The sequence below is a fragment of the Semicossyphus pulcher genome, unplaced genomic scaffold, assembly GCF_022749685.1.
Source record: "Semicossyphus pulcher isolate SPU_LCO1_2020_fin unplaced genomic scaffold, fSemPul1.0.p SCAF_3, whole genome shotgun sequence".
Taxonomy (NCBI): Eukaryota; Metazoa; Chordata; class Actinopteri; order Labriformes; family Labridae; genus Semicossyphus; species Semicossyphus pulcher.
The window spans coordinates 14,495,012-14,519,705 of record NW_027211704.1 but is presented as its reverse complement, the minus strand read 5'-3'; the positions used below and the strand labels follow the sequence as shown (position 1 = coordinate 14,519,705).

Genomic DNA, 24,694 nt, shown 5'->3' with positions numbered 1-24,694 from the left:
TAGCATTGTTGCAGCTTGTTTGCACTTGTCAGCCGCCATAAATAACAACTTGTGTTTCAAATTTCTGATGTTCAAAAACTTTTGTTCGAATACTTTTCAATGCTTCACCATCTAGATTATTAATGCACACTGTCGCACTATGTTACTGCTTTTGTTGCTTTGATTGGTTGTAGCTCTGTCCAGCTGCATCCAGAGGCACTTTGTTCTCCACCCATTGATAAAAAAACTCCTTTAAAAACACCCCAAAATGATCCTGATGCTCTATTAATGTGGCATACTGAAGCATTACAATAATCATAAACATTTCAGGCTTTGACTAACAATAGTATTTAAAACTGTCTAAGCTTTGTCTTCAATACTGTTTGTGCCCTATGTAGTTCTACAACAGTCACACAAGACTCGCTGCTTATTGTACTGGATGCGGACCTGATATGGGAACTCACTGGAGCTGGAAGTCTTCTGAATTTATTGCTCATCATATGTCCCTAATAATAATTAGCTTGTAAAACTTGTTAAGTTTCAGATAAAAACATCACATTTAAAACATTAAAAAATGTCTCACATTTGCATCTCCATCTCAGCTGCCCCACTGGCCTTGTATTCATTGGCAGCAGGAGTAAGTGTGTTGTCTGGGTTCAAAGGGTACTGCTCTGGCTGCTTTGCTGTGGTGTGCGTCTTGTTTTCGGGGCGGCAGAGTTGCCTGAGGTTCTGTGGGAACAGGGTGGCAATACAACAAATCCACATCAGTCACAACATTGAAGTGCAGTGCAGGTTTTCCAAACTGGTGGGTAGGAACATGTTGAAAAAAGGATAAAATAAACAACTTAAACATTTACAATGCTCCCTCAGTTCTCCTTCCTTTGAAGGATTTTTTTTTTCAAAGGGAGGAACACTGATCAGTTGATCCCCTGACTTTTCCTCTAGCGCCACCATGAGGTCCACAAATGTCTCAATAATTGAATGGATTGTAATTAAATTTGGTACATATATTCAATTAAATTAATCGGCCTGTTACCTTATGTGATAGTAAACTGAATATCTTTGCAATCTCATTTTTTTTCTTCTTTTATCATTAAAAAAAAATCAGTTTAATCAATATTTAAATTGTTGTCTTTATGCCTTAAGTACCGGAAGGGTACAGAACAAAAGCACAAATAGAGCCTGGCCTCCCACATCTAATTTCTCATATTTTTAGGCGTCTTTTGTGTCAACGAATGCCCTCCTCTGGCATGTTTCTATTTCCTTATTTATTACAAAAAAACAATTATTTTCCATATAATATATAGTAGGGGGAGGGGACATTGGTGGTGATTAGAGTCTTGGACCTGTCAAAGATTAGCCACAAAATTGATTTGATTGCATATGTATTTTTTATGTAGTGTCAGATACTCCCTCTGGACACCTTCAGCGCAAAAATTACATGCATTTTTGGCCACGAATGTGTCCAGAGGGTAGTGTAGTAAATTTGAGCAGGGCACAAGGGTTAAGTGTTTGAGTCAAGTGTGGTGGAAAGTGCAGCTGCATGTCCTTGAGGCTCATGTCTGGCCAGAGGGCCTCGTTGATATTCTGCTGTTCTCTATCGTATCGAGACTATCTGTGAGGGCACTCAACCTTTCGGCCCTGTGAGAGTGGTGAAAGAATCAACTCACTGCAAACGATGTGTGTGGCACTGATTGGCTTTGATTAAGCCCAGGTGTGGGAAGTCTTCATATACCCTGAGTCTCCAGTGCCCTGGGCTGACTCATTATCTCACCTTCAGAGGTAGTGAGAGGTTCTCCATGTGGCATCTCTAGTTGTCGGTGTATCTGCAAACACCAACTCAGAACTTTATGTGTATTGGTGGTCATTGGTTTCCCAGGGAATAATTTGGGGTGCTGGAGAGTTTGTGTGACTCCAGCCTTTTGGGTTATCAAAGGCCTCCCGGGCAGCCTTTGCCTTTAGCTTTGAGTTTTCTGGCTCTCCTGGACAATTTTGGTTTTGAGTTAGCTGCTTGGCAGCGGTGATTTAGTTAATCACTTTAGTGCTTTATTTCATTAAGGAAGCCTGTAGCGGCTCTATACAGTTTCGTTGTCTTTTTCCTCCCCTTTCCAATCTATCGCTACTGCGATTTTGTGGTTATCCCTCTGGGATAACTTTGAGACACCCCTGGGTCTGCACCTGTGTCCCACCCCCCCCCGTTTCCTGACACTATCTCTCCACCCTACATATTTCATATGTACGGGACTGATCCCCTTTGGACAGTTGACATGAATACTCATTTAAGACACACCACCTATTTGGCCGCATTTGCGTGCATAAAAGGCCCAGGTGTGCATGCAATCACTGATTCACTGATTTCCATTTGGGAGTGGAAGACATGAGAGAGCAGAGGTTACAAGAGAGAAGTTTGGATAGTTAGCGAAGAATCCACTTAGCGCTGTGTAAGCAAGAGAGCTGGTCCATGGGACAATTCACTCTGTTAACGCATCCAGGTATAGCCTACTATCAAAGCTGACCCAGTCAGGAGGTATAGTGTGGCATCCCTTTGTGTCCAGTAGAGCTGAGAAGGGTACTGTACAGCGTATTGCAGCATTCGCACTGCTAACGCGCTCAGGTACAGCCTGCTATCAATGCTCGGCGGGTATAGCATGGCATCCTTCCCGTGCTCGACGTAAAGAGGATGTATTACAAGATCTGCTCTGTTAACACATCCAGGCACAGCAATCCTAAAGTCAACATCAAAAGCATGCACTCTTCTTGTCATACAACAAACATATTCCAACACGACAAAAGCTGACCGAGTTGGTGGGAATAGTGTGGGGGTGCTTGCTGCTTGTCCAAACAAAACGTGGCAATAGCTAGCCGCTAATGCTGCAAACATAAGACACAGCACGCGCGTACACTTCCGGGCTGCAGGAAAAAAAAGAAGAAGAGAGAGACGCTTTCTGGTTGCCTGGCAACAAGCAAAGTATGGCAATCAGTGAGGGACCTCCCTGTATGGGCTGTGGTGTGAAAATGCCCATAGAGGATGGACATGATTAATGTGTGCTCTGTTTAGGAGCTGTGCATGCATCAACAGCCAGGGACAACCCAGCCTCACGCATGAGCTGTTTTTGTATGTCAGTAAGACAAAGAGAGGCACGTTGACATTTGCTTGGTAAACGGCTGCCTACTCCTGCTTTAAGACCTCGGTCGGCTAAGCGCCACAAGACTGCGGCTACAGTAGTGCAGGGTACAGCAGGCAGTGATGCCCCCTTGCCCTTCACTATCGTGGTCGACAAAAGGGGGGGTCAGAGACCTGGGTCACAAGAGCCTCAGGCGACCGTTAATAAGCCTCCCGCTCCTGGACTGGTGGAAGAGAACTACACTCTTTCCCCCGAATCAGAAGGGGAGGTGAATGTTCTCACCCTGGCAGCCTCTGATGATGATGAGTCCATGCTGCAGCCAGAGGACAGGGTGTGCCTACTTAAGTTACCCGTCAAGCCATCTGCCATGTTTGGTCCTGATGCTGCTAGGATGCTTCAGCAGGAACAGGAAGCTCGTCGCTGTGCTTGTGAGGTATCAGGTACCTTAAGGCAGAACTGGGCATGGCACCAGCCTCAGCCACACCAGCCAAAGCAACCCCAGCCTACCTGGAGTCAGGGGAATCTGAGGGGCCAGCTGGAGGCATCACAGCAGAGCAGGGCGAGACAGAACAGACGGAGGAGAGGTGGCTGAAGGCCACCGCAGCTCTCACCTCGTTCCTGACAGTAGTGCCACCCCGAACCTGCCCCTGCCCTCGAGGAATTCGGGCATCATGGGAAGCCCTGAGGGCAGACCCCTGGATCATTTCAACAATGACCAAAAGGTACCGACTTCAGTTAATGAGTGCTCCTCCAGTGATGAGGATAGCTGCATTTTCCATCATCGCAGACCCCCAGCACAGAGAGGCTTTGCACTCAGAGATCTCCACTCTCCTGGCAAAGACAGCCATCAGGGAAGTGAGGAGAGAAGATCGGCAGGCAGGATTCTATTCCTGATATTTCCTCGTCCCGAAGCAGGACGGCACCCGCAGGGGAGGGTGACTCAGGGGAGGCAGGAATCGCTCGGGGTGTGCCTATGTGCCCGGTGCAGAGGTGTCTGTGGCGACTGGGGCTATGCCCACGGAGACACCTGCAAGCCCCAGTGTGGGTCACCAGGAGGCTGTGGGTGGCCCTCAGGTGGTGGAAGATTCCAGACCCACCTGGGGGCAGACCCTCTCTCCAGAGAAGGCCCAGCCCCTGGGGAAGGAGGCTGCACCCGGAAGTGGTTGTGGAAATCTGGCGCCACCATAGGAAGAGTCACTGCCCCCTGGGCATCTACGCCATGGCACACCAATGGCCTCAGGGACTGCTGTATGTGTTCCCTCTATTCAGTCTTCTTCCATCCCTGCTGCAGAGAGTTTAGGAGGAGGAGGCGAGGCTGATCCTGTTGGCCCCGTATTGGCCCCACATGATGTGGTTCTCAGGGATAACCCCCCTCTTAGACGGGAAGCCATGGGAACTTCCAGTTTGCTGGGACCTCCTCAGTCAGCACAGGGGGCCCTGTTCCATCCCTTTCCACAAGGGCTCATAAACGTAACACTCAGCCTACGTGACTTTCGCTGTACCTGCCTCGCTTGGACATCTGTGATTTAGCTCAGCAGTTAAATCGGCAACCATGTACAGAGGCTAATGTCCTTGATGCGGTTTCAACTCCCACCCTCGGCCCTCCGCCACTATCCACTGTCCTCTCTCTAAAAAATCAAGGCATAAAAAGTCAAAACATTTTAAATAAATGAATGAATACCAGCACATCACTGTGTTGGCTGCTCTGTGCATCTGAGCCAACACACGTGAGTCGTGCCGCCTTGCCTCACGCTGTCCTTTATATCACCCTTCACCGCCTTCTTCATATTTAGTTTTGTGGTTTTTAATCAATTGGAGACTCAATTTGAAAGTCTGTCATGCTGTTGCTCCTGCATTGCTAAGTACACAACAACAAAAAAATGCGCCTTCACCCTGCTCTGCCCCGGTGCCAAGTTACATCACCGTCCATCACAATGTCAAATGCTGACAATTGTATGAAGACATTTTTGGACATTTTAAACCAACCCATATAAATATAAAATGAAAATCTAAAAAGTTGGTGATTAGTTTTCTTTCCATTGACAAATCGTTTTAGCAGTAGATCCTGTAGGACCTTGAATATTCATTTTTCTTTACTGGGTACATACCTGCCCTGTCGTCCCTTTCATCCGAGTCACTTTAAAGATCATCCACAGAGGAACCAGGAGAACGCAGAACAATCCAAGGGACCAGCCTAAAGCGTAAGCCCAGGTCGGGTAGACATATGTTTTGTTGAACTTCAGAGGCTTGTATTTCACCACCGAAAAGATGAAGGTACCCTGAAAAAATATAACATAGTTTCATGAAGCCAAACTTCCAACTGAGACTCTGAGGTTCAACTCAAGCCCAGGGATGTTTTCTTAGATCTCAGTGGAGACCAGTTTATAAAGAGTCTAATGTTTATGGAGAACACTTGGAAATATTCTCAATAAACTTAACACACATGCATACAGTATGAACCTTTCACTGGTCTTATTTCATGGCCTCAAACCATTTATGGCCAAGTTAAGTTGCTTAGTTCTGACAAGGCTAATATCTTACTTAATACTAGAGCACATATTTATAATTGGGGAAGGCTTTCTCCTGTTTCAACAGAAGTAAAATAAAATCAGCATCTTGAGTTATGTTTTAAACAACTCGACCCGAGTTAGATTTTCTTGCACACTTGCACTACTGCGTAAATTATGTCTAAAAAAAAAAATTCACACAGCCGAGAAATCTTAAATCAGTCAAGAATGACAGGTCTATGATTGGGCGGTGGCCCAGGACATGTCAAACACATTGCAAGACGTATGTAGACATGTTACCTGAGTGATCGGATATCATCCCTCAATCCATCCTGGGTGTGCTTACAACTGTGCTCCAGCCTGTGATCTGAACACTCAGACCACATGCTGATACCAGGTGTAAACGGGGTCTTTAACTGTAGACCAAACTAACAGTCAGGCTCAGAATAGACGTCTAAATTCTGGTTGGTGGCTATTTGAAGTTGTGCTCATTTTCCATTAATTCTTGATAAATTAACACAGTGTCAAGGTCAATGTGTTCTTTTTGCCTGGTTCGCTCCACAATACTGTAAGCCTTCAAACCAGGTGTTGAAGCACCTTTGAAAAAAAAACTTGTCTGACCTCAAACACCTTTTGGAAGAGTCTTATCAGCCAGCATGGCTGCCTGACCTTGCTAACACTCTTGCAGCCTTCCAAGAAGAGTGGAGGCTTTTATGGCCTGCACATACTTTGACCTGGAGTACACTAACTCAAAGCTGTGTAGTGTATGGTGATGTAAAATAACTGGGCTCTGTTCACAAGAAAACGCTGCCATTATTTGTTTGGATTGCTGCCTGAACTTTGGACACTTCAGATCAGTTTTGATATCTGAAAGTCGGTTTGCAGTTTCATTCATTTTTGTATAACTCTCCTTTGTTTCCCTCTCTCCTTCATCGTATACATTGTTAAAGCACAAGTTTTCTTTGGTCTTATATATTCAATAAGTTACAGGGAACCTCTTTCTATTGTCAGAGTCACACTGTGTCTACCATCCTGAATAATATGCCATAAAAACATTGGTGGCTATATGATTCTCTTTGTTCCTCGGACTCTGCATCACCTCACAGTATGTGATATTTTATCTGTAAAGTACACTTGTTCTTTTCCCCTTGGAAACAAACAAAAGAGTCCGTGTCATTACAAACCCTGTTGGTCCAAATGTAATCTCAGCTCTGATCAATTCACATTTTTAAATCCTCATCTCATTCTCTTCCTCACCTCCCACTTCTAACCCAACACATGTACAAAGAGCCGGTGATTACATTTTAGAGTAGAAGGATGACAGAAAAGAACGTTACATTTTCATTCCTTCATCACTTTTTCACAGAAAAGACTCAAACACAAATATATCACCCTACTTTTCTCTTTTTTCCATTTGTAGGAATTAAAGAAACTGTGTTTCACTCACCAGACAAACAGTGGGTGTGACGTAAAGCCAGCAATACTTCATTAGTGGCCATGGACGGTAACCTATCATGTCTTCAATGTTGTCGTACAGACGATCTGCTCCTGTGAATCAAAGGAGAAATCATTAGTCGGTCAAACACATGAACAAAAACAAAATCACAGAGTTTCGCAGTTTGTATTTTCCTCATAGACATATTCGAAGATGATGAATGTTTTAAGTGAAAAGTCACCAATTAGTCTAAGATACAATATTATTGCGTAGCTGACGTAATACTAATGTGCTGCTTAGCTGCAGAGACACACACATACGGTTAAAAACATTACATCATCTGTAAAGTGATTTTACAAATAACCATGTTTACATTTATTGACGGTTCACAGCATCAAAGTGTCGACGACCTAACTGATGAAACATTCTTCTTCATAACCGGATTACTGACAGCCAATAAAGTTTTGTTCAGTCTGTTCAGTAACATCATAAAACACACAGAATGACAAAAACACCTGAAGAGATATTTATTTATGCTGCACATTTACTGCTAATTGACCAACGAATATTACTGTAGTTTCTTATCCTACTTTATTGTAGTTTATTATTTAGCAGTGTTTTAATTAACAATATGAATGATTTAAAGTGTTATTACATGCCTTATGATTAAATGACACTACTCTGAACCTTACTATCTCAATAATATTACACTAATGCCTTTGATTTCACACCAACACATATTTTCATCAAACGTGTATGTGTCTATGGATATGTTGACTATTATGTATTACGTTTGTTTATGTTAGATATTATTTGTATATAATAAATCTAATTATGCTGTATTATATGTTTAATATCATGTTATAATGATTCATAGATTTTTTTATCAAAAGTTAATATATACTTGAATGTATTTATGATTTCAGTGTGCTTCAATTTATTGTATGTTATTGATCTTGTTATCAATGTGTGTATAGGTGTGTATATACATACAGAAATAGAAATAAAAGCAACAGCAAAAGCATTTGGCCTAAATGTATTTATAAACAAAGGTGGCAAATGGCTTAAATATAGTTGTAAGAATACAAGTCAGTGAAATAAAGGAATATATTTGAAACAAGATTAGAATAATAACCTTGAAGTGGTTGTTTGTGTTAAAGATGAGAAACGGGTTTGCTTTGGTTTGTGCAAAATAGATAACTCATGTCGGACAAGGTATAACTTCAGAAGGAAAGGCAAGGGTATGTTAAAAACAGAGACCAAGAGTAAAGCAAATACTTCTATTTCAAATTATTTGAAAAGGACAAAGAACTTTGAATGGAAGAGGAAACAGCAGGAAAGTGTGATGTATCATGACAAAGTTAGGAGTAAAACAACATATCGTGAAAATGTGTTACACTGACAGAAAGTTAAGGAGAAGGAAAATAAGTCTCCAAATATATCATGACAATGAGTTGCTTAGAGAGACAGTTCAGGATAGGAGTAGCAAAAGAAATCGCTAAACACATCAGGAAAGCTTAAGGCCATCAGTAAAAGAAAATATATAGAAGATGAATTGCATAGAGAAAAGCTTAAGGCCATCAGTAGAAGAAAATATGTAGAAGATTAATTGCATAGAGAGAAAGTTAAAGTATTTTCTTATTTTTTGGGCTTTTTGCCTTTAATTGATCGGACAGCTGAAGATAGACAGGGGATGTTGGGAGGGGAGAGTGGGGGACAACATGCACCAAATGATCAGCAGACCGGGAGTCGAACCTGCAATCAGTGCGACAAGGACTGTAGCCTCTGTATGTGGGGCACCTGCTCTACCAGCTGAGCTAAACCAGCGCCCCAACAAAAGTGTTTTCAAAATCAATTCCAAAGGGAGAAAGTTAAGGTCTACAGTAAACAAAACTATTTACAACATACATTGCACAGGGAAAGTGAAAAAAAAAAGAGTAAACTCAAATATCGCTTTAATCATTTGCACAAGCAAAAAGTGAAATCCATCAGTTGGGAGAAGTATCGTGCAAATGTGGAGAATAAAAAGTGTGTTAAAGGTAATATTGTGAAAAGGCAGCAAACAAAAGTAACGGCAAAGCAGTTTGAGTTTGTAATGGAGCAGTTTTTGGATAAAGTTAAAGATGGTCCAGATTTTGTATGCAGTGTGTGCCATAGGTTGTTGTTGAGACATCAGGTGTAAAATTGTAAAAGAGATGCTTTTAATCACAGCAGGGGGATTGCTTCAGTTGCAGCTAAATGTATTACAGACTATTTACATCAGGGGTGCCCAATCCTGCTCCTGGAGAGCTACCTTCCTGCATGTTTAAGGTTTCTCTGTTCTTGCACACAGCTGATTTGAATGATCTGCTCGTTATCAACTGAAGCTTCTCAGGGGATTGATAATGAGCAAAACATTCGAATCAGGTGTGGAGCAAAAAGGTAGCTCTCCAGGAGCAGGATTGGGCACCCCTGATTTACATAAATGTAGTCAGGACCGTGTAATGCCTTGTGAGTGGTTAGATACAGGTGAGTTGTGAATTTGTTACACTTGTCATTGTAAGATTAGTAAAGGTGAAGTGCCACCTGAAAGTGTAGTTAACAATTTAAAACTTGATCTTGTGCATCTTTTGACAATCATAAGGCAAATTAATTCAAAGCTTAATCCAAAAGGCGACTGGGCTTAGTTGAACTTCTAGAAGATGTTTCACCTCTCATTCAAAAGGCTTCTTCAGTTCTAAACCGACTGGTGGATGGAGCTAGAAATACCAGCCTCTGTAGATCATTAGTATGCTCACAGATGTTTACTAATGACCTGCAGAAACGTATATGTTGGTGCTTGGCCCTAATAGGGTCCTGCACCCGTCGGGTACTCGGCCCGTAATTAAAGCTGCAAGCAGCGATGAACAGGCCCTTGCACTCGTGGCCATGCTGGGGCGTGTTGGGGCTGTGCACCAGTAGGTGGTGCTATGAGTATAAGTGAAAAATTATTACGTAGACCTGTTCAGGCGGAGACTATAATCACGCATGTGAAATTTGAAGCTGATTGAACATTGTTAGTGAGAGTCATTGCTGGCTCTTACCAGTAGGTGGCGCCATGAGTATGAACGAACAGTGTATATGTGGATATGTTCAGGTCGGGACTGGCATCATACATTTGAAATTTGGAGCAGATCGGACAATGTACATGAGAGTTGATACATGCTCTGCCCAGTTGGTGGCGCTCTAACCCAAAATGTATACGCAGATCTGTTCAGGGCAGTAGCCTCCTCAAACCAGTGAAATTTGGTGGAAATTGGACAATGTATATGAGAGTTGACTCTCCAGTGGGTGGCGCTATAGGATTGGTAAGAAAATGAGTGTGTAGATCTGTTTGGGGTGGGTCTGTGAAATTTGGTGCAGATATGATGAAGTACAGCCGAGTTATCAATGCCTAAATGTTATGGCGAGGCATCATGGCAAAGGTTATATTCGCTGTGCTGCCAGGGTCACACCCTCTGTTGAAACCTCACCTTGTTTTTTCATAAACCTTCCACAAAGTGTTAAGGCTTTCCTGGGCAAAGTTTGATGTTGATATGTTTTACCACCTTGGAGGAGGGGCTTGTAGAGTAAATCATGTAATTTCCTGTTTCCAGTGGGGGGTGCAATGCCTGATGGGAAATTTTTTCCTGTAGTTGTGTAGGCCGGGCGGCTTGTGATACATGTGGAATATGAAGAAGATGGAACACTGTGCATGGGATAACAGTGATATTCTGTATTTGGCATTTAGCCAAAAAAACATCAGACTTTGACCCCCCGCCAAGGCCATGCCCATTGACGAAGCTCAATTTTTTTGATAAGTTTTGATCATCAATGTCTTGTCAATACACTGACCGAATTTGAAAAGGATGGAAGGAGGAAGTCCCTAGGAGGAGTTTGCTAAAGTATGGACCCTGTGAATATGGCAAAATAGGCCAAAAATGACCACAAAATACAAAATGGCTGACTTCCTGTTGGGTTTAGGGTATGTCCATAATAGACTTTTTTGTAGGTCCTGACATGATGCATATGTGTACCAAAATTGGAAAATTGGTGCATGTAGGTAAAACCTGTGTGAGGGGCTGAACTTTAGGGGGCGCTAGTGAGCCATTTTACCATGCCCATTCACAAAAGCACGATCACACGTACATGTCTCCTACTGGTGATGCGCACGCCAACTTTGATGAGTTTTGGGGCATGTTAATGCTAACAAAAGCCACCCGTTGGGTGCTCTGGCCCTAAAAACAGAGCACATCCAATAGGGTCCTCGCACCGCTTGGTGCTCGGGCCCTAATTAGGTTTTAAAGTGGGATTAAAAAGTAACAATTGTGTATGCTTTTGTAACAATTATAACCACTTTCCCATAACAAATACCTTTCTCACCCAAACCCCCACACCCCTCTGAGGCAGCTTTTAAATCCCTCTTGACATGGCGGCAGCGTGAAGGATATTTTTATATGGCGTGATAGAGAAAGCTCTTCGATCCCTTTTTTTCATTCACAGTCAATAGAAGAGTGCAAAAGAGACCAGACTCCTCTCCGTAAGAGGGTTAAATGTCCATCAAGCTTAGATGAGCTTAAAAAGGAGTGATGGAGAGAACAAAACTGCGCGTAAAGGGGGCATAAGAACTGAATGAACGAAGCATCTACTAAATCAAGTGACCAAGTACAGCAGGTGTAAGTTATTATATAATTAAGATACTTTTAAAAGGCTCAAACAAACCTGGGTTTGAAGTTCATTGTGTCCTCCACGGAACCAACCAGTTAGTGACTTAGTGGTGCTTTAATCTTAGCTGCTTGTTTGACCTCACATTAGGCCAAAAACATGACGATCCACTGAATGAAGCTTTTAAGTAATGTATTTAGTGCCCCCTACTGGCTTTTATCAAAATAGTTTTAATAAATGAAACCTTACAAAACCTCTGATGGGAGGTGCCCTACGTCCTGGTTCACACACTGAGTGTTTTATGCCTGATAAATTCTTGCCAGCTTACATTGGGTCTTTGGTGACTTTAAGGATAAGCAAATGTTCGACTAAACCCAGCTGCAACTGCAACTTGACTTTTTTAAATGACTTTTAGAAGACATGAGATAAATTCTTAAAATTGAGCACCATAGTGTTATAATGGAATACACTGTATGTACAACTAAATAGTGCTAGAATACTTAACATAAAAATTGGTCCAGCTACTTGGTTGGTTGGGTCTTTATTCTGACATCGATGTAATAGGCCTCTAAGTATTTTGCATTTTTTGCCCGAACCACGATCTTTTCCTCAACCTAACTGCCTCTGGCCAACGGTGATGATTTTAGCGTACAATATATGATATAACAGTACAAAACAAAAGTGTAACTGATGTGATGCAGCCTTGTTCATGTCACTATGTCACATCACTGTTTTGGTAGATGTCCCTGATGCTTACTCGCCTAAACTTGTCCAACGGTGTCATTGATTACAGTGATTCCCACTAGATTCCACAAAGTACATTTAGCTTCTTATAATTAAAAAAAAAGAAAATATTTTAAATAAAAGTAAACTTTTGATCATTTGCAGAATGACTTACCATATATCCATCCAATCGCTATCGACTGACACACTGAAAGAAGGAGGAGATTGTTTCCACTGCAAACATAATGGTCAAAGAGTTGAAGGAAATACAGGCCTCCCTGCGGGAAGATAGAGGGGGTGTTGTTAGTGCACATCAAACACAAGGTAAACACACACTTCTGTACAGTTTTTGTTTGATATAATTAGACTACAATAATGCAGGGTAAGATAGGTCCAGGGCAGATTGTAAAGGGGAAAAAGGCAGCAGTGCTTCAGTATGGTTCTGTTTTGTGGAAGAACACGCTAGCTGTTTCATTCATTGTGAAGAGAACACAAATAAACAAGTGATGTTCTCACCTCAGTGACGAGGAGGAGGCCGAGAAAGAAGCAGACAGAACAGAGACAGAGCAGCAGCAGCTCTCGACGATAAGCTCTTCGAAACACGGTGGGGAACATGTCGGTCACCGAGGTCATCAGACACTCCAAACTCACAAACTGTCAAAAACAATCAAAGCTATTATCTGCAAAAACTAACAGAGGATGAATGACTGATTAATGCAAATTAGTTTCTGTCTCACCTGTGTATCTGCACCCAACAAGATGACCATGACGAAGAAACATATAGCCCATAATTGTGGTAAAGGCATCATGGCTACTGCACGTGGATAGGCGATAAAAGCCAAGCCAGGCCCTGGATTTAAGAAGATGTTGGTAACATTAGCATAAACATACACCAGGTCATGTGTGACATCTTTTAACCTTCAGTCTTCAGTCTCTTATGGAGAATATGGTGTAAGTTGTTGTAAGTTGTGTTCCTTTGGGTTTTGAAGAATAAGAAGGAGCCTGGATCAGAATTACAGCAGGTGTGTTTGTGTGCGCTAAAGGGCCCTCTCATCTGGTGTTGTTGGTGCTGGGATGGGTGTGTGAAGGATAGGGTGTGGTATAGGGGTGTGTGGGAAAATGTTTTCATCTGCTGCAGGTTGGACATCGTTGGGTCTCGCACATTAATCTCCTAAGGACATACAAATAAATTAAAGGACAGTGAGTGGGAACTAAGGGGCCAAGGTCGGAGTCAAACCAGTGGCCGATGCATCGAGTACATGGGGCGCAACTCCTGCCCTTCATTGAAACAATTAGAGGCCAGGAAGGAAGGTTTAGCTTTATTGTCTTGAAGGTGCTATATGCAACTTTCAGAAAATCCTCATCCCTAGCGACATGGTCGGTCAACCTTCTTGTATGCACTCGCACGCATGAACGAGCATCCCAGGTTTTTGCCGAAGACACACGAAACTGAGCATGCTCAGTCTCAGAACTCATCAGCTCTGTTTACTTTTCACTGAGGAGACGTGTTAATTGACCGGTATCATGTTGACCGGCATCATGTTGTCCAAAATCAACACTGTTTTTCATAATACCTGAGTTAATATCATGTTAGGTGGCAAAGTTATTTGTCAAGCTAGATTGACAACACTGACATACGCACTTGGATAGTATTTTGGTTGTCATAATGTTAGCGAGCATGCTAAGGTTAGCCAACTAGCTCTAACAGAACTACACTGCATGGATCTGGCCTTGTGCTTCGTAACCAAACGGCAAATTACTCAATTACCAGCCAGGTCAACCCCGGGAGTCTGCGTGAGTTAGCTGATGTTATCTACTCGACAGTGTTTTGCTACGTTGCCCAACTGGCAAATCGTCTGTGATAGCAGACAAGCTAATGGTAGCTTGTTGCCAGCTTACAGCTGGCTGGCTAGCCGTAACCTAGGCGGGTAATGCAATGATATTGGCAAATAGAAGAAACGTCACATCCTCTTGTTTCGCGGAAAAACCGTCCCGAGTGCTTTACATAAAAATCTGCCCACAGGTTGTTAGGGCCAATGGAGGAACGTGGTGAAGGTCTCGATGTATCAGTTCCTCTACTATCCCTTCACACATTGGCAATAAAAATGATATTTGATTGATAAATATATCTTACATATATATATCTTACATATACATATACATACACATACACATACACATATAGCCCCTTTAAACTAAAAATTGTTGTCAAAAAAAACTATTTGGCAATCACTTTGGGGTAAAATACTACGACTTCGATGCCCAGAATTATAATTATGCTCTGAATTTAGCACACATGTTGTCAAAGGATTGCAGATTATTTTTGTCGTTGAAGCTTAATATTGAACATTTTAGGTGAAAATAGCACAGATTAATTTTAAGAATAGATCTGATGGTTGTTCAGAGCATTACATTCAGTACATTATTATACTGGAAGTTTCCATTTCAAAATGGCCAGATATAGTAAAAACACATTAATAGTGATTTCACTTAGAACCATTGCTGAGGTGATACCAGAAGAATACCTGGTTCCTTGTTGGTCTACTCCCCACATCTCTGGACATCAAAAACCAAAGTCAAGCAATACCATGCAGCATAAATGAGGCATAATGCACATTTTTAAACCATATAGGCTCAAACAGTCTTGGTTACAGAGCAATAATGAACAGCTCTACTCTCAACTCTGCCTATGAAGCACAATAATTACATGGTGGTCTTACCAGAAGCAGCCACTTCAGATATTGGCAGTCCTTGTTCGTAGGACATAAAGCCCAAAACTGAGAAGATCGCAAACCCTGCAACAAAGCTCGACCCGCCATTCACCAAACACAGAACGAACGTGTCCCTGAGAAAACAAACAAAGAGTAGTGAGCAAATGTTTGAGTCTTCGGTCATTTTTGTTACAAAAAGAAGGAAGCAGTAACGACAAAGGTAACAGTGAAGCCTTACGACCACATTTGCATTTTTATCACAATATCAATATATTGAGAGCTTTTAGACATTTTTCTCAATAAGCTGACCATTTATAAGTGAATAATAGCACCAGGATCTGAAAAGTAAAGCCCATGCTAAAGTGCCTTAATCCTGCATTCTTTGTAATGGCCAACAGGGGGCGACTCCACTGGTAGCAAAAGAAGTTTAGAAGTCTACGTCTCACTTCATACTTCTCACTTGATGTGTAAGCTCAGTAAATATTTTTCTAACAAGTTTATTGTCACAGTCACTTGTTTCAAGCCTTCCTCAGTAGAGAATGAGGTTTATTTTGCAAATTATGTTCCCATTTATAACAAAATAGAAAAAAGAACAGAGTGTGCTTTTTGGCTTAGCTTTTGATTGACAAGCCACTGCCACCTCTCAATTCGGATAGATGCATAGCAATGCCTATCCTCCCTAATTTAACCCTCAAGTCAAGATATTGTCACTTCTGCCCAAAAAACAATAATACCAAACTGAGTTATACTTTAACTTTCAATATTATTTTCCATTCTCAATACTCTTCTTATTTTTATTTCAATTAAAAAAATAAGATTGTAGACAGACAGAAATGCTGAATCAAACTAATATACTCCTTCAGTTTAGCAATCAATCAAATCGGTCAAAGTCTGAGGCCACAGCACCAGTTTTTCTTAAATGACTATTTTTAGTTGTTAGTCACAAGGGGAAGCAGGTTTTTTGATTTTTCACAAAAAAACATCTAAACCAACAGGTTAGGAATACCACATCTTCATAATCCTTCATACACGCATAGTCTAGACTCTTACAATTTATATTCAAAAAGAATTTTGATAATCCACTGCTTTTTAAGGATTCATTCTTACGTGAGTCTATCTGGTCTTTAAGTGCACGAGAGTTTTTGAACATGTCATCACAGGAACCTGTATTTCCAGTGGGAAACGGACTACCCTTGTGTCTATCAACTAAAGATAGTATGTTACAGAAATGGCTGTATCTCAAAAACTACAAGGAGTTAAATCAAATGCTTGGTATCATTGGATTCAGAACAACTATATATATGAAATATATATAATATGATTCAGTGTAAGTTGGATATTTAGCATGACAAATGAATGTTGAACTTGTTTTTGAGAATTTTGTTTCTTTACAAAAACACAACTTTGTCAACCAATTAAGGCATGACACATATTCAAAATCAAAAATTGTAATTTTGTTTTGTGTAGCCACATGTATTTGTAGTTTCCACAGCAAATTTTGTATTTCCACCTCCAACAGAAAAAAATCTGTGAGACTTAACATCCTAAATTTAGTTGATAGTCATTAATGGGTTAAAGCTAAAAACAAAGATTTATGCTGGTAGAATAAAATGAAAGATGCTCCCATCATCGAACACTTCTACAAAAAGTGAAGCGGCTTTAAAACCTCCTCGTGTCATTTTTCTACATCTTTAGGAGCACACTTATGTTCCTATATCTTCTTGAATGACTCAGCAGTTTTCATAAAATATTGTATCACAATTGTTTGTAATGTGTAAGACCAGAGGTTTGAAATAATACCAAAAAAAACGCGACAACAAACAGATATTATCATTAATGTCAGCTTCTGTATAATTAAACAAAAAAAGCATATAAACAAAGGCTCTTCTTTCATTTCACAGCATTTTTCAGTAAGTCATTCATTAAGCAGATAAGCTGAGCGTTATTTGGTTCCAGCTTCGTAAATGTGAGGATTAGAAAAACAAATGTCTAGAATCTCACGCTACAATCTACAGTTATTATAGTGATGCATTTAAATGAAAAACAGACCAGAGAGCACTTACTTGTAACAATCATTGTTATACTGATTGTAACTGCCCAGAGCTGTCAAACTCCCCTGACAAATCCCAAAAGAGAAAAGAACTTGTGCACCAGCATCCATCCAAACCTAAGCAGACGCCAGATATTAGTCAACTTTCACCACTTTAACTACCATAAGAGTGAAGACTGCTGCTCATTTATAATAATACAATTGTTTAAAGGCTTCCAGAAGGAGGCGATTAAGCTGGTAGCTTGTCTTTATACTTATATTAAATGTTTGGAATTATTACTTACTTGAGGGTCCACCAACCTTTTCGGGTCTGGATAGAGGTAGAACGCTAAACCGTCCATAGCCCCCGGTAAAGTGAGTCCACGAGCCAACAGAACCACCAGCATCACGTACGGGAAAGTGGCTGTAAAGTAAACTACCTGTCGACAGGAGACATATGCAGGTTTATGCTTTTAACGTTTTAATTCATAATTTATTATTTGAATCTGACTAGAAGCTACAATAGAGCAGGTGCATTACAAGCTGGAGTTACATGAAAGGAAATAGGCATATATCGAGGAGACGTTGTAAAAGATTACATCCTGAACACGCAGCTGCTTAAGAAGCATCAAACACACCTGAGCTCTTCTCCTGTCATTCTTAAGCTGCCAAGATAATTGATAATACTTCTTAATACAACTCATGTTTTACAGTGTAATCAATCAAGCACCAGTGAAATTCTTATTTATGGTCTTTGTGTGGACGACAGCAAAATAAAAACAAGAGCTTAGCTCGTGTTTTCTGCGGAATATCAGTGATTACTTTACTCCGTTATTATCAGCTTCGGTCGTGTCTCCCAGTGCTTTAACTAGTATTTAACTAGTATTTACAACTAGTATTTACAAAATAAATGATTCCTCCTTTAATTAAAGGCCTGATTGTTTATTCCTCATTATCTTTCACAGTACCTACATTAAAGAAGCGTAAATATGTAATAGATATTATTAGTTAGATAGTAACTATCACCTGACGGAGACTGTTGCGTGGAATTTTTTTTGTGTGGCATTGAGTGGGTGTGTGAGCTTATTTTCCTTGCTGTTGTTTTTTGATTGCCTTGCACCTGCATGACCTGACCTGTCGAGGCATGGACCTCTGAAGGTGTGCTGAGATATTTGGCACCAGAATTGACTTTTTCAACAATTTGAACGACAGTAACTCTTCTGTCGGATCGGACCACACAGGCCAGCCTTGGTCGCTTCCCACGCGCATCAATGATCCTTGGTTGCCGTGACCCCGTCGCCAGTTCACCTATTTTCCTTCACCACTTTTGGTAGGCACTGACCACTGCAGACCGGGAAGACCCCCCCACAAGAGCAGCATTTTTGGAGATGCTCCATATGGCCCTTGTCAAAGTTGCTAAACTTCGAGGACAAAATGTTCACTTGCTATCTAACATGTCCCACCCATTGACAGGGGCCATAGTTACAAGATAATCAATGTTACAGTGCATCTCGGACATGTAGGTTACACAAATGCCATGTACAAAAGGCATATCACATAACGACATGACACATAACAGCATTTTCCCTCCCTTCAGTTACTGGGTGGTATTGAATGAGGCTATGCAGAGGGAACAAAACTCCTGCCATAGCGTGCCCTTTTATAGGCCAGAGTCCTGTATCTGCGACCTGATGGAAGCAGTGTGAAGGATGAGTTGAGGGGGTGTCCGGGGTCATGTGCAATGATATGTGCTCTGTGTGTGTGATGGCTTTGCTGTTGAGGTGTGAGAGGGTGGGGTTGGGGAGGCGGTTTGTGTTATGCTTACAAGTTTGTTCCTTTTGTTGTGACTGGTGAAATTACATTCTAAACTGTAAGCAGATATTGCCATATCAAAAAGCTATTAAAATAGCTTTGTCACTATCATAACAGATGGGTTTCAAGATTGCATTCCAGGCAGGGGGGTGTCCAGGACTTTTTGACTGAGCTGGCCCAACTGGGGCCCTGAGATACGAAGGGGTGTTACCATTTTTGCTTCACTATTCATATCTCCTCTAACTACTAACGTTGAGGTATCATACAGTTGTTACATACAGGTTTTATAATTTAAAAAATAACACAAAAGAGTAGCAACATGTAAATGCTTAATTTTTTAAAGATTCAAAAAGAAGATATATCTCAGTTAAAATTGAAAAAAAAAAAATTTAACAACTCTGTTAAACATTATTATCCGCCGCTATCTAAAACAACAAAGAGGGAATACACACAGACACGAAAGTTATCTTCTAAAGAAAAATGCTACCTTTCCAGTGGATCTCACTCCTTTCCACACACAGAAGTAGCAGAGGATCCAGGCCAGTAAGAGACACAGAGCCAACTCCCACCTCAGGCTCCCAACCTCCTCAATCCCTCCAGATATAGCCAGCACTCGTCTCCTAAAAAGAAACACATATTACCAAAGCTGTTTGGAGACAAAAACACTGGGAGATTTGTTTAAAATGACCGATAACAACCAAGGCCTTTTCTCTGACAGGGATGAATGACTGAACAGATGTTGTTCTGACCACATGTAACCACATTCATGTAGAAAATAAGCAAACATTTTTGTCCCTCCACAAGTTAATTTTAAATTACACAAGTATCTAAGGTATTCCTGATGCTCACAACTCTTGAATACAGAAGTAATACTTCTGCTACTTGACATAACTGCCCTGAACACATAATAGCATAATTTTCCCCTGTGGTTACATTTTGCCATTTTTAGCTCGGCATGTGACATGGAAAAAAAACATGGATGACTCATTTTTTTGCCTCTGTGAATTTGGCCGGCATGTGTGGAGTATTACACCGTTTTTTCTCTCGACCAGTTAAATGGCCAAATTTTATGTGGAAAAATTTCCCTCCGCAGAGCCACAAGTTTTTCCAGCGGCGTTCTTGTAAAAATACATTCTGAAAAAATGGATCGACTTGGCTGAAAAACGTCATGACGGCACTTGCCTTAAATACATAGTGTCCTAAATGTTCTGCATGTTATCTATTTGTTGATGGGATGAAGGAGAATTCTTTCACATCCTTTCTTCATGTCTTTGCGTTCTATTATGTTTGTATGTTAACCACCAAATGTGTAGAATTGAAATGCAGGCATCAGGCTGTAACAGATGCATAATGATAGATATTTTAAAGTTCAGATCCTTGGAACTTGTTGGATGTTGTTTTTTTTTAACTATAAAAAAAGAAAGGCTTAATTCACTAAAAGTGGTCCATAGTATTTGGGCAAATTTAACCCAAATCAAGAACTTCTTCATGCTCAATAAAACAATAACATGCTGATGTTAAGGAAGCAATCATGCTTAACATGTTCGGCATCCTGAATAAGTGTATTAGCATGCTAACATATGCAGATTAGCAAAAAACACGTACAGCTGCAGCTAATGAAAATGTCTTCAGTCATAAGGATAATAGTTGTCCTTATGACCTAAATCCGAGAGTTGTAAAGAAATCAGACCAACTAAAAGACTGACTGTGACATGCCTTCATCCATGACGCCAGCATGGCTAAAATTACAAGAGTTACAGATACAATGAGTGCCTTGACATTTGAACTGACGGTATCACAAGAAAAAGACAACCCCTCAAAAACAACAGGGTGCTAGTATGACTGTTCAGCCTCCAAAAGAAATGCGATATGAGCTTCAAAGTAAGACAGGTGTAAATGACACTTACTCCCAGAATTCTGTCGCAGGTGTTGTCGCGTTGGCAGCTGCTGTCCAGTTGGATGACACATTTCTTCTGTCAAATTCAACACAAGACTCTGAGGAATAAAAGATCAGAAGGGACTCATTTAATTCATCAAAGTGTACATAAATATGTCAAAATAGAAGTCAAATACAGATTTACATTCTCTTCAAACCCTGAATTATGTTACACTTATAGCAGGTGACTGACGCTCCACTTAAGGAGAGAAAGAAATTAATGTTGGCTCCAGAATAAACAATAGTGGAAACCATAACTCACAGCCACCTCACCCAACCACTGTAATTGAACAGTTTAACTGCTGTTATAAAGCCAAAATAATATGATGGCAACACACACGGGTCTCCTTTCTGCATATGTACCTGTGTTCCAGGAGTTCCTGCAGCTGGCCCAGGGAACCTCGGCCCTGAAGGACGAGAAGAGGTAGAAGAACGCCCACGCCTGGATGACGATGTATGACACAGCAGCGTACGCAATCACAATCTGGGTAGCGTAACCAATCCCTGAGAAGACAGATATGTGTAGGTCAGCTGAGCCAGCAGGTGCAGTTGATGGTAAAACTAAATTTGTTGTGTTTTCATTGTGTGCACACAAAGTCAGTGCAGAGAGCAGATATTGGTTGATGAATAGGTTACACACAGGATTTTAACCAAAGGGACCAATATTTTGTTTTACAGGGTACATGAACTTTGATGTTCTAGATGAAAATAAAAGTGCAAGAGTTTTGCTAATCTAAAATTACAGTAGACCAACCACAGCTGTTCTGAGTAAGAGTTGGATCAGCTTATGACAGGAAACCTGCTTCAGCTGATGCGGCATGAATCTATACGTTTTTAGCAATACATGCACATCTTTGTAAGATTATTCTACTGTTTTAACCTTACATTACTGCTTGCTGTATCTTTTTTTCCTATCATATAAATTAGTTACATAATGCATTTCTGTTCTGTTCAACAAACCGACCTTCAAACAAAGGGCAGAAGTGCCTCCAGCAGGTGATGCAGCCTTGGGATGTGAACTGTCCCATGGCCGTCTCCAGGAGGAACATTGGAATACCGCAGGAAAGGAGAAACAAGACATACGGAACCAGAAATGCACCTGAGAGAAACATGCATGGAACAATTACTGTAGTCTCTGATTAAATTGTAAAAGGACTGTACTTATATTGTACTTTTCTAGTCTTCCGACCACTCAAAGCGCTTTTACACTACATGTCACATTCACCCATTCCCACACTCATTCACACACTGATGGCAATGACCTAAGTGCCATTTTCCATTTAGGATCTATGCGTTCATATCCGATGGCTTTTTGGGGTTCAGTGTCCTGCCCAAGGACACTTCGACATGTGACTGTTGCAGTCAGGGATCGAACCCCCAACCTTCAGATTGAGAGGTGGCTCTACCACTGAGCCACAGCCGCCCCGCCCTCGGATGGAAATGTGATTACGTAACATTTGTTATACACAATCATTCGTTTTTGTTCATGTTGTGTGCATGCAAGCTAAAAGGCTCTTTCTCTTTGCAAGATAAAGAGATTGTGCTTTAAGACTTTGATCAATCCCATAAATATGAAAAAAGTTCAACCCATCTATTCACAGATTGTGGCGTTATAAACACATCTAATATGACTTAACGTAACCTTTTTTATGTTAATAATTCACAACCAAAGAAGTTATACAATGGTCTCCTTTGTACTTTTAATTTAATTTGGTTACACAATGAAAAAGTATTTTCTAACAGTAGCTCTGAGCGATGCACAAGCAACTTTCTCATCATCTGATTTCATGAATGAGCCAAGGTTATTTTTCCACATTTTTAGACATTACACTCTGAATCAGCTCCGTTGTTTGACTTTGTGCAGAAGAGTAAATATAAAAGCGTCATTCAAAATGTGAATCATGCTTACCTCCCCCATTTTTGTAGCATAAATAGGGGAACCTCCAGAGGTTTCCCAGCCCAACCAGGGTCCCTGCCACAGCCAGCAAGAACTCCAACTTATTTGCCCACTGGCCACGATCCAAGAGCTGAGTCTTCTTAACCAGACTGTTTTCTTGACCAGGCGTCTCCAGGCTGTTCCCTTTCAGGAATTCCCTAGACATGTTTGCGGACAGTAGCAGAATAATAACTAATTCAATGAAATCTGATCTGAAATGTCCTGTCACCTCCACTCACTCATTCACTTTTATAGGACAGGAACTGTCAAACCTTTGTAGCTCGGGTTATTAGACAGAACTACTCAGCTGGTTATTCTGCATTTCTCATAAGCTTTATTTATTCGTTTAAGCTGGCAGGATTACCAGCAATGGAAAGTTTTCAGTGGCAGGTGTTTGTCAGAAAGCTGCACTTTTTCAGCGCATATTTTAGAATTACAGCAGGGCAGCGATGCAATAAGCAGCCAAGAGTAAAACAAAAACATATTGAGGTACTTACCCCTCCATCACAAAGCCCCCTCCCCCAAGAGTTGCTCCCAGCAACAACAAACTGATCAGTATTCCTCTCAGTTGGGTGAACGGCAGGATCTCTACACAAACAACATGTCATGGGCAGAGCCAGAGTGAGAAACAAAGTAGCTATAGTTTCCTTTTGCTCCTCTATGAGCTGATTATTGGTCGATTTGGTCTGCAAACCATGCCGTCGGAGTTGACAAAGTGTTGGGATTTGACAAAGATCCAAGGTATACCACCACTTCCCCTGCTGTATTTTTCCACTGAGACAGGGCAGCTTGAGTCATTGAGATTAACTCAGTTGCTAACAACTAAACCAAATCAGCTGAGCCGTCTCTGTTGTGTCAGTGGCTGTAAACAAGCTCCAGTCATCTGCCCATTGGGATTTTGCAGCTTAAGTTGTAAATCATGTAAAAACAATAATGAGTCATCTGTTGTTTTCTTAAAATGTGCACAGAAATACTTTTCTTTCTTTGTTTGTAATAACTTTTACAGAGTGGCGTCTTATTACTGCAAAACGGTTGGATGTTAATCATGTGCAGCTGCAGCACTTTTCATTCATTGCTTTGATACATGATACTCTGTATATACAAAGTAATGTATATCTTCATGATCTCTGACTTTACTGTTCTTTCCCTCTATTACTTATTTACTAACCACACCTTACTACCACCGTTCCTTAATAACTTATTTTAAGTTTTTATGTTCCCCTCACTTCCCTCTTCCAGTTTTACATTCAATGATTTTACTGTCCTTCTCCTGCTTCTGTGACAATGAGATTTACCACCACGTCATTGCTAAAGTTAATCTTATCTAGTGTTTAAATACACTCTGTTGTTGAGTCTGGAATGTGCTACTGAAATGTGCAGTTTTCCTGTAGTTTAGTGATGCAATTATTCAATATACAAAGCGACATATTTTAGTATGCTTTTAAAATGGTAAGTTAAAAAAGGACCGGCAGATAAAATCATAAAATGTGGTCATTGATAATACAAATAAAGGTTTTAAATGTGACTATTGTGTCGTCGTCATCATCCTCCACAAAAAATAAAACAATAAATATAGTATTTATACATATAAAAGTACCAATGACAAAATGAATAACAATGTGTCTGTGAGTTGTAAATATTAACAAGTAGTTCAGAAAATAAGTGTTGAATTGATACATGGAGTGGAAGAAGTTATATGTACTTATTATGTACGTTATGAAAATAACGTACATGTTGTCTAAACTTGGATAAAGAAAAAAAGTACATGTTACTCACCCAATCTGGTTAGATCCAACAAACAGTCCTTAAACTGACAAACACGGTGAGACTGAAATCCAG

General features: G+C 40.8%; 1 protein-coding gene across 1 annotated transcript; it reads right to left on the bottom strand.

Moving 5' to 3' along the window:
- Positions 1 to 372: 372 nt before the first annotated feature.
- LOC138606560 (sodium- and chloride-dependent GABA transporter 2-like) lies at positions 373 to 23,021 on the bottom strand. Its single transcript, XM_069679027.1, has 14 exons — positions 22,829 to 23,021; positions 21,884 to 22,018; positions 21,283 to 21,423; positions 20,891 to 20,978; positions 19,471 to 19,603; positions 17,477 to 17,611; positions 17,206 to 17,309; positions 15,152 to 15,276; positions 13,169 to 13,281; positions 12,948 to 13,085; positions 12,607 to 12,709; positions 7,059 to 7,159; positions 5,213 to 5,383; positions 373 to 708 (listed from the first exon to the last, which is right to left on the bottom strand). Exons 1-14 carry the CDS (start codon positions 23,019 to 23,021, stop codon positions 559 to 561), a joined length of 1,830 nt encoding a protein of 609 aa, XP_069535128.1. The 3' UTR covers positions 373 to 558.
- Between the last annotated feature and the right edge of the window lie 1,673 nt (positions 23,022 to 24,694).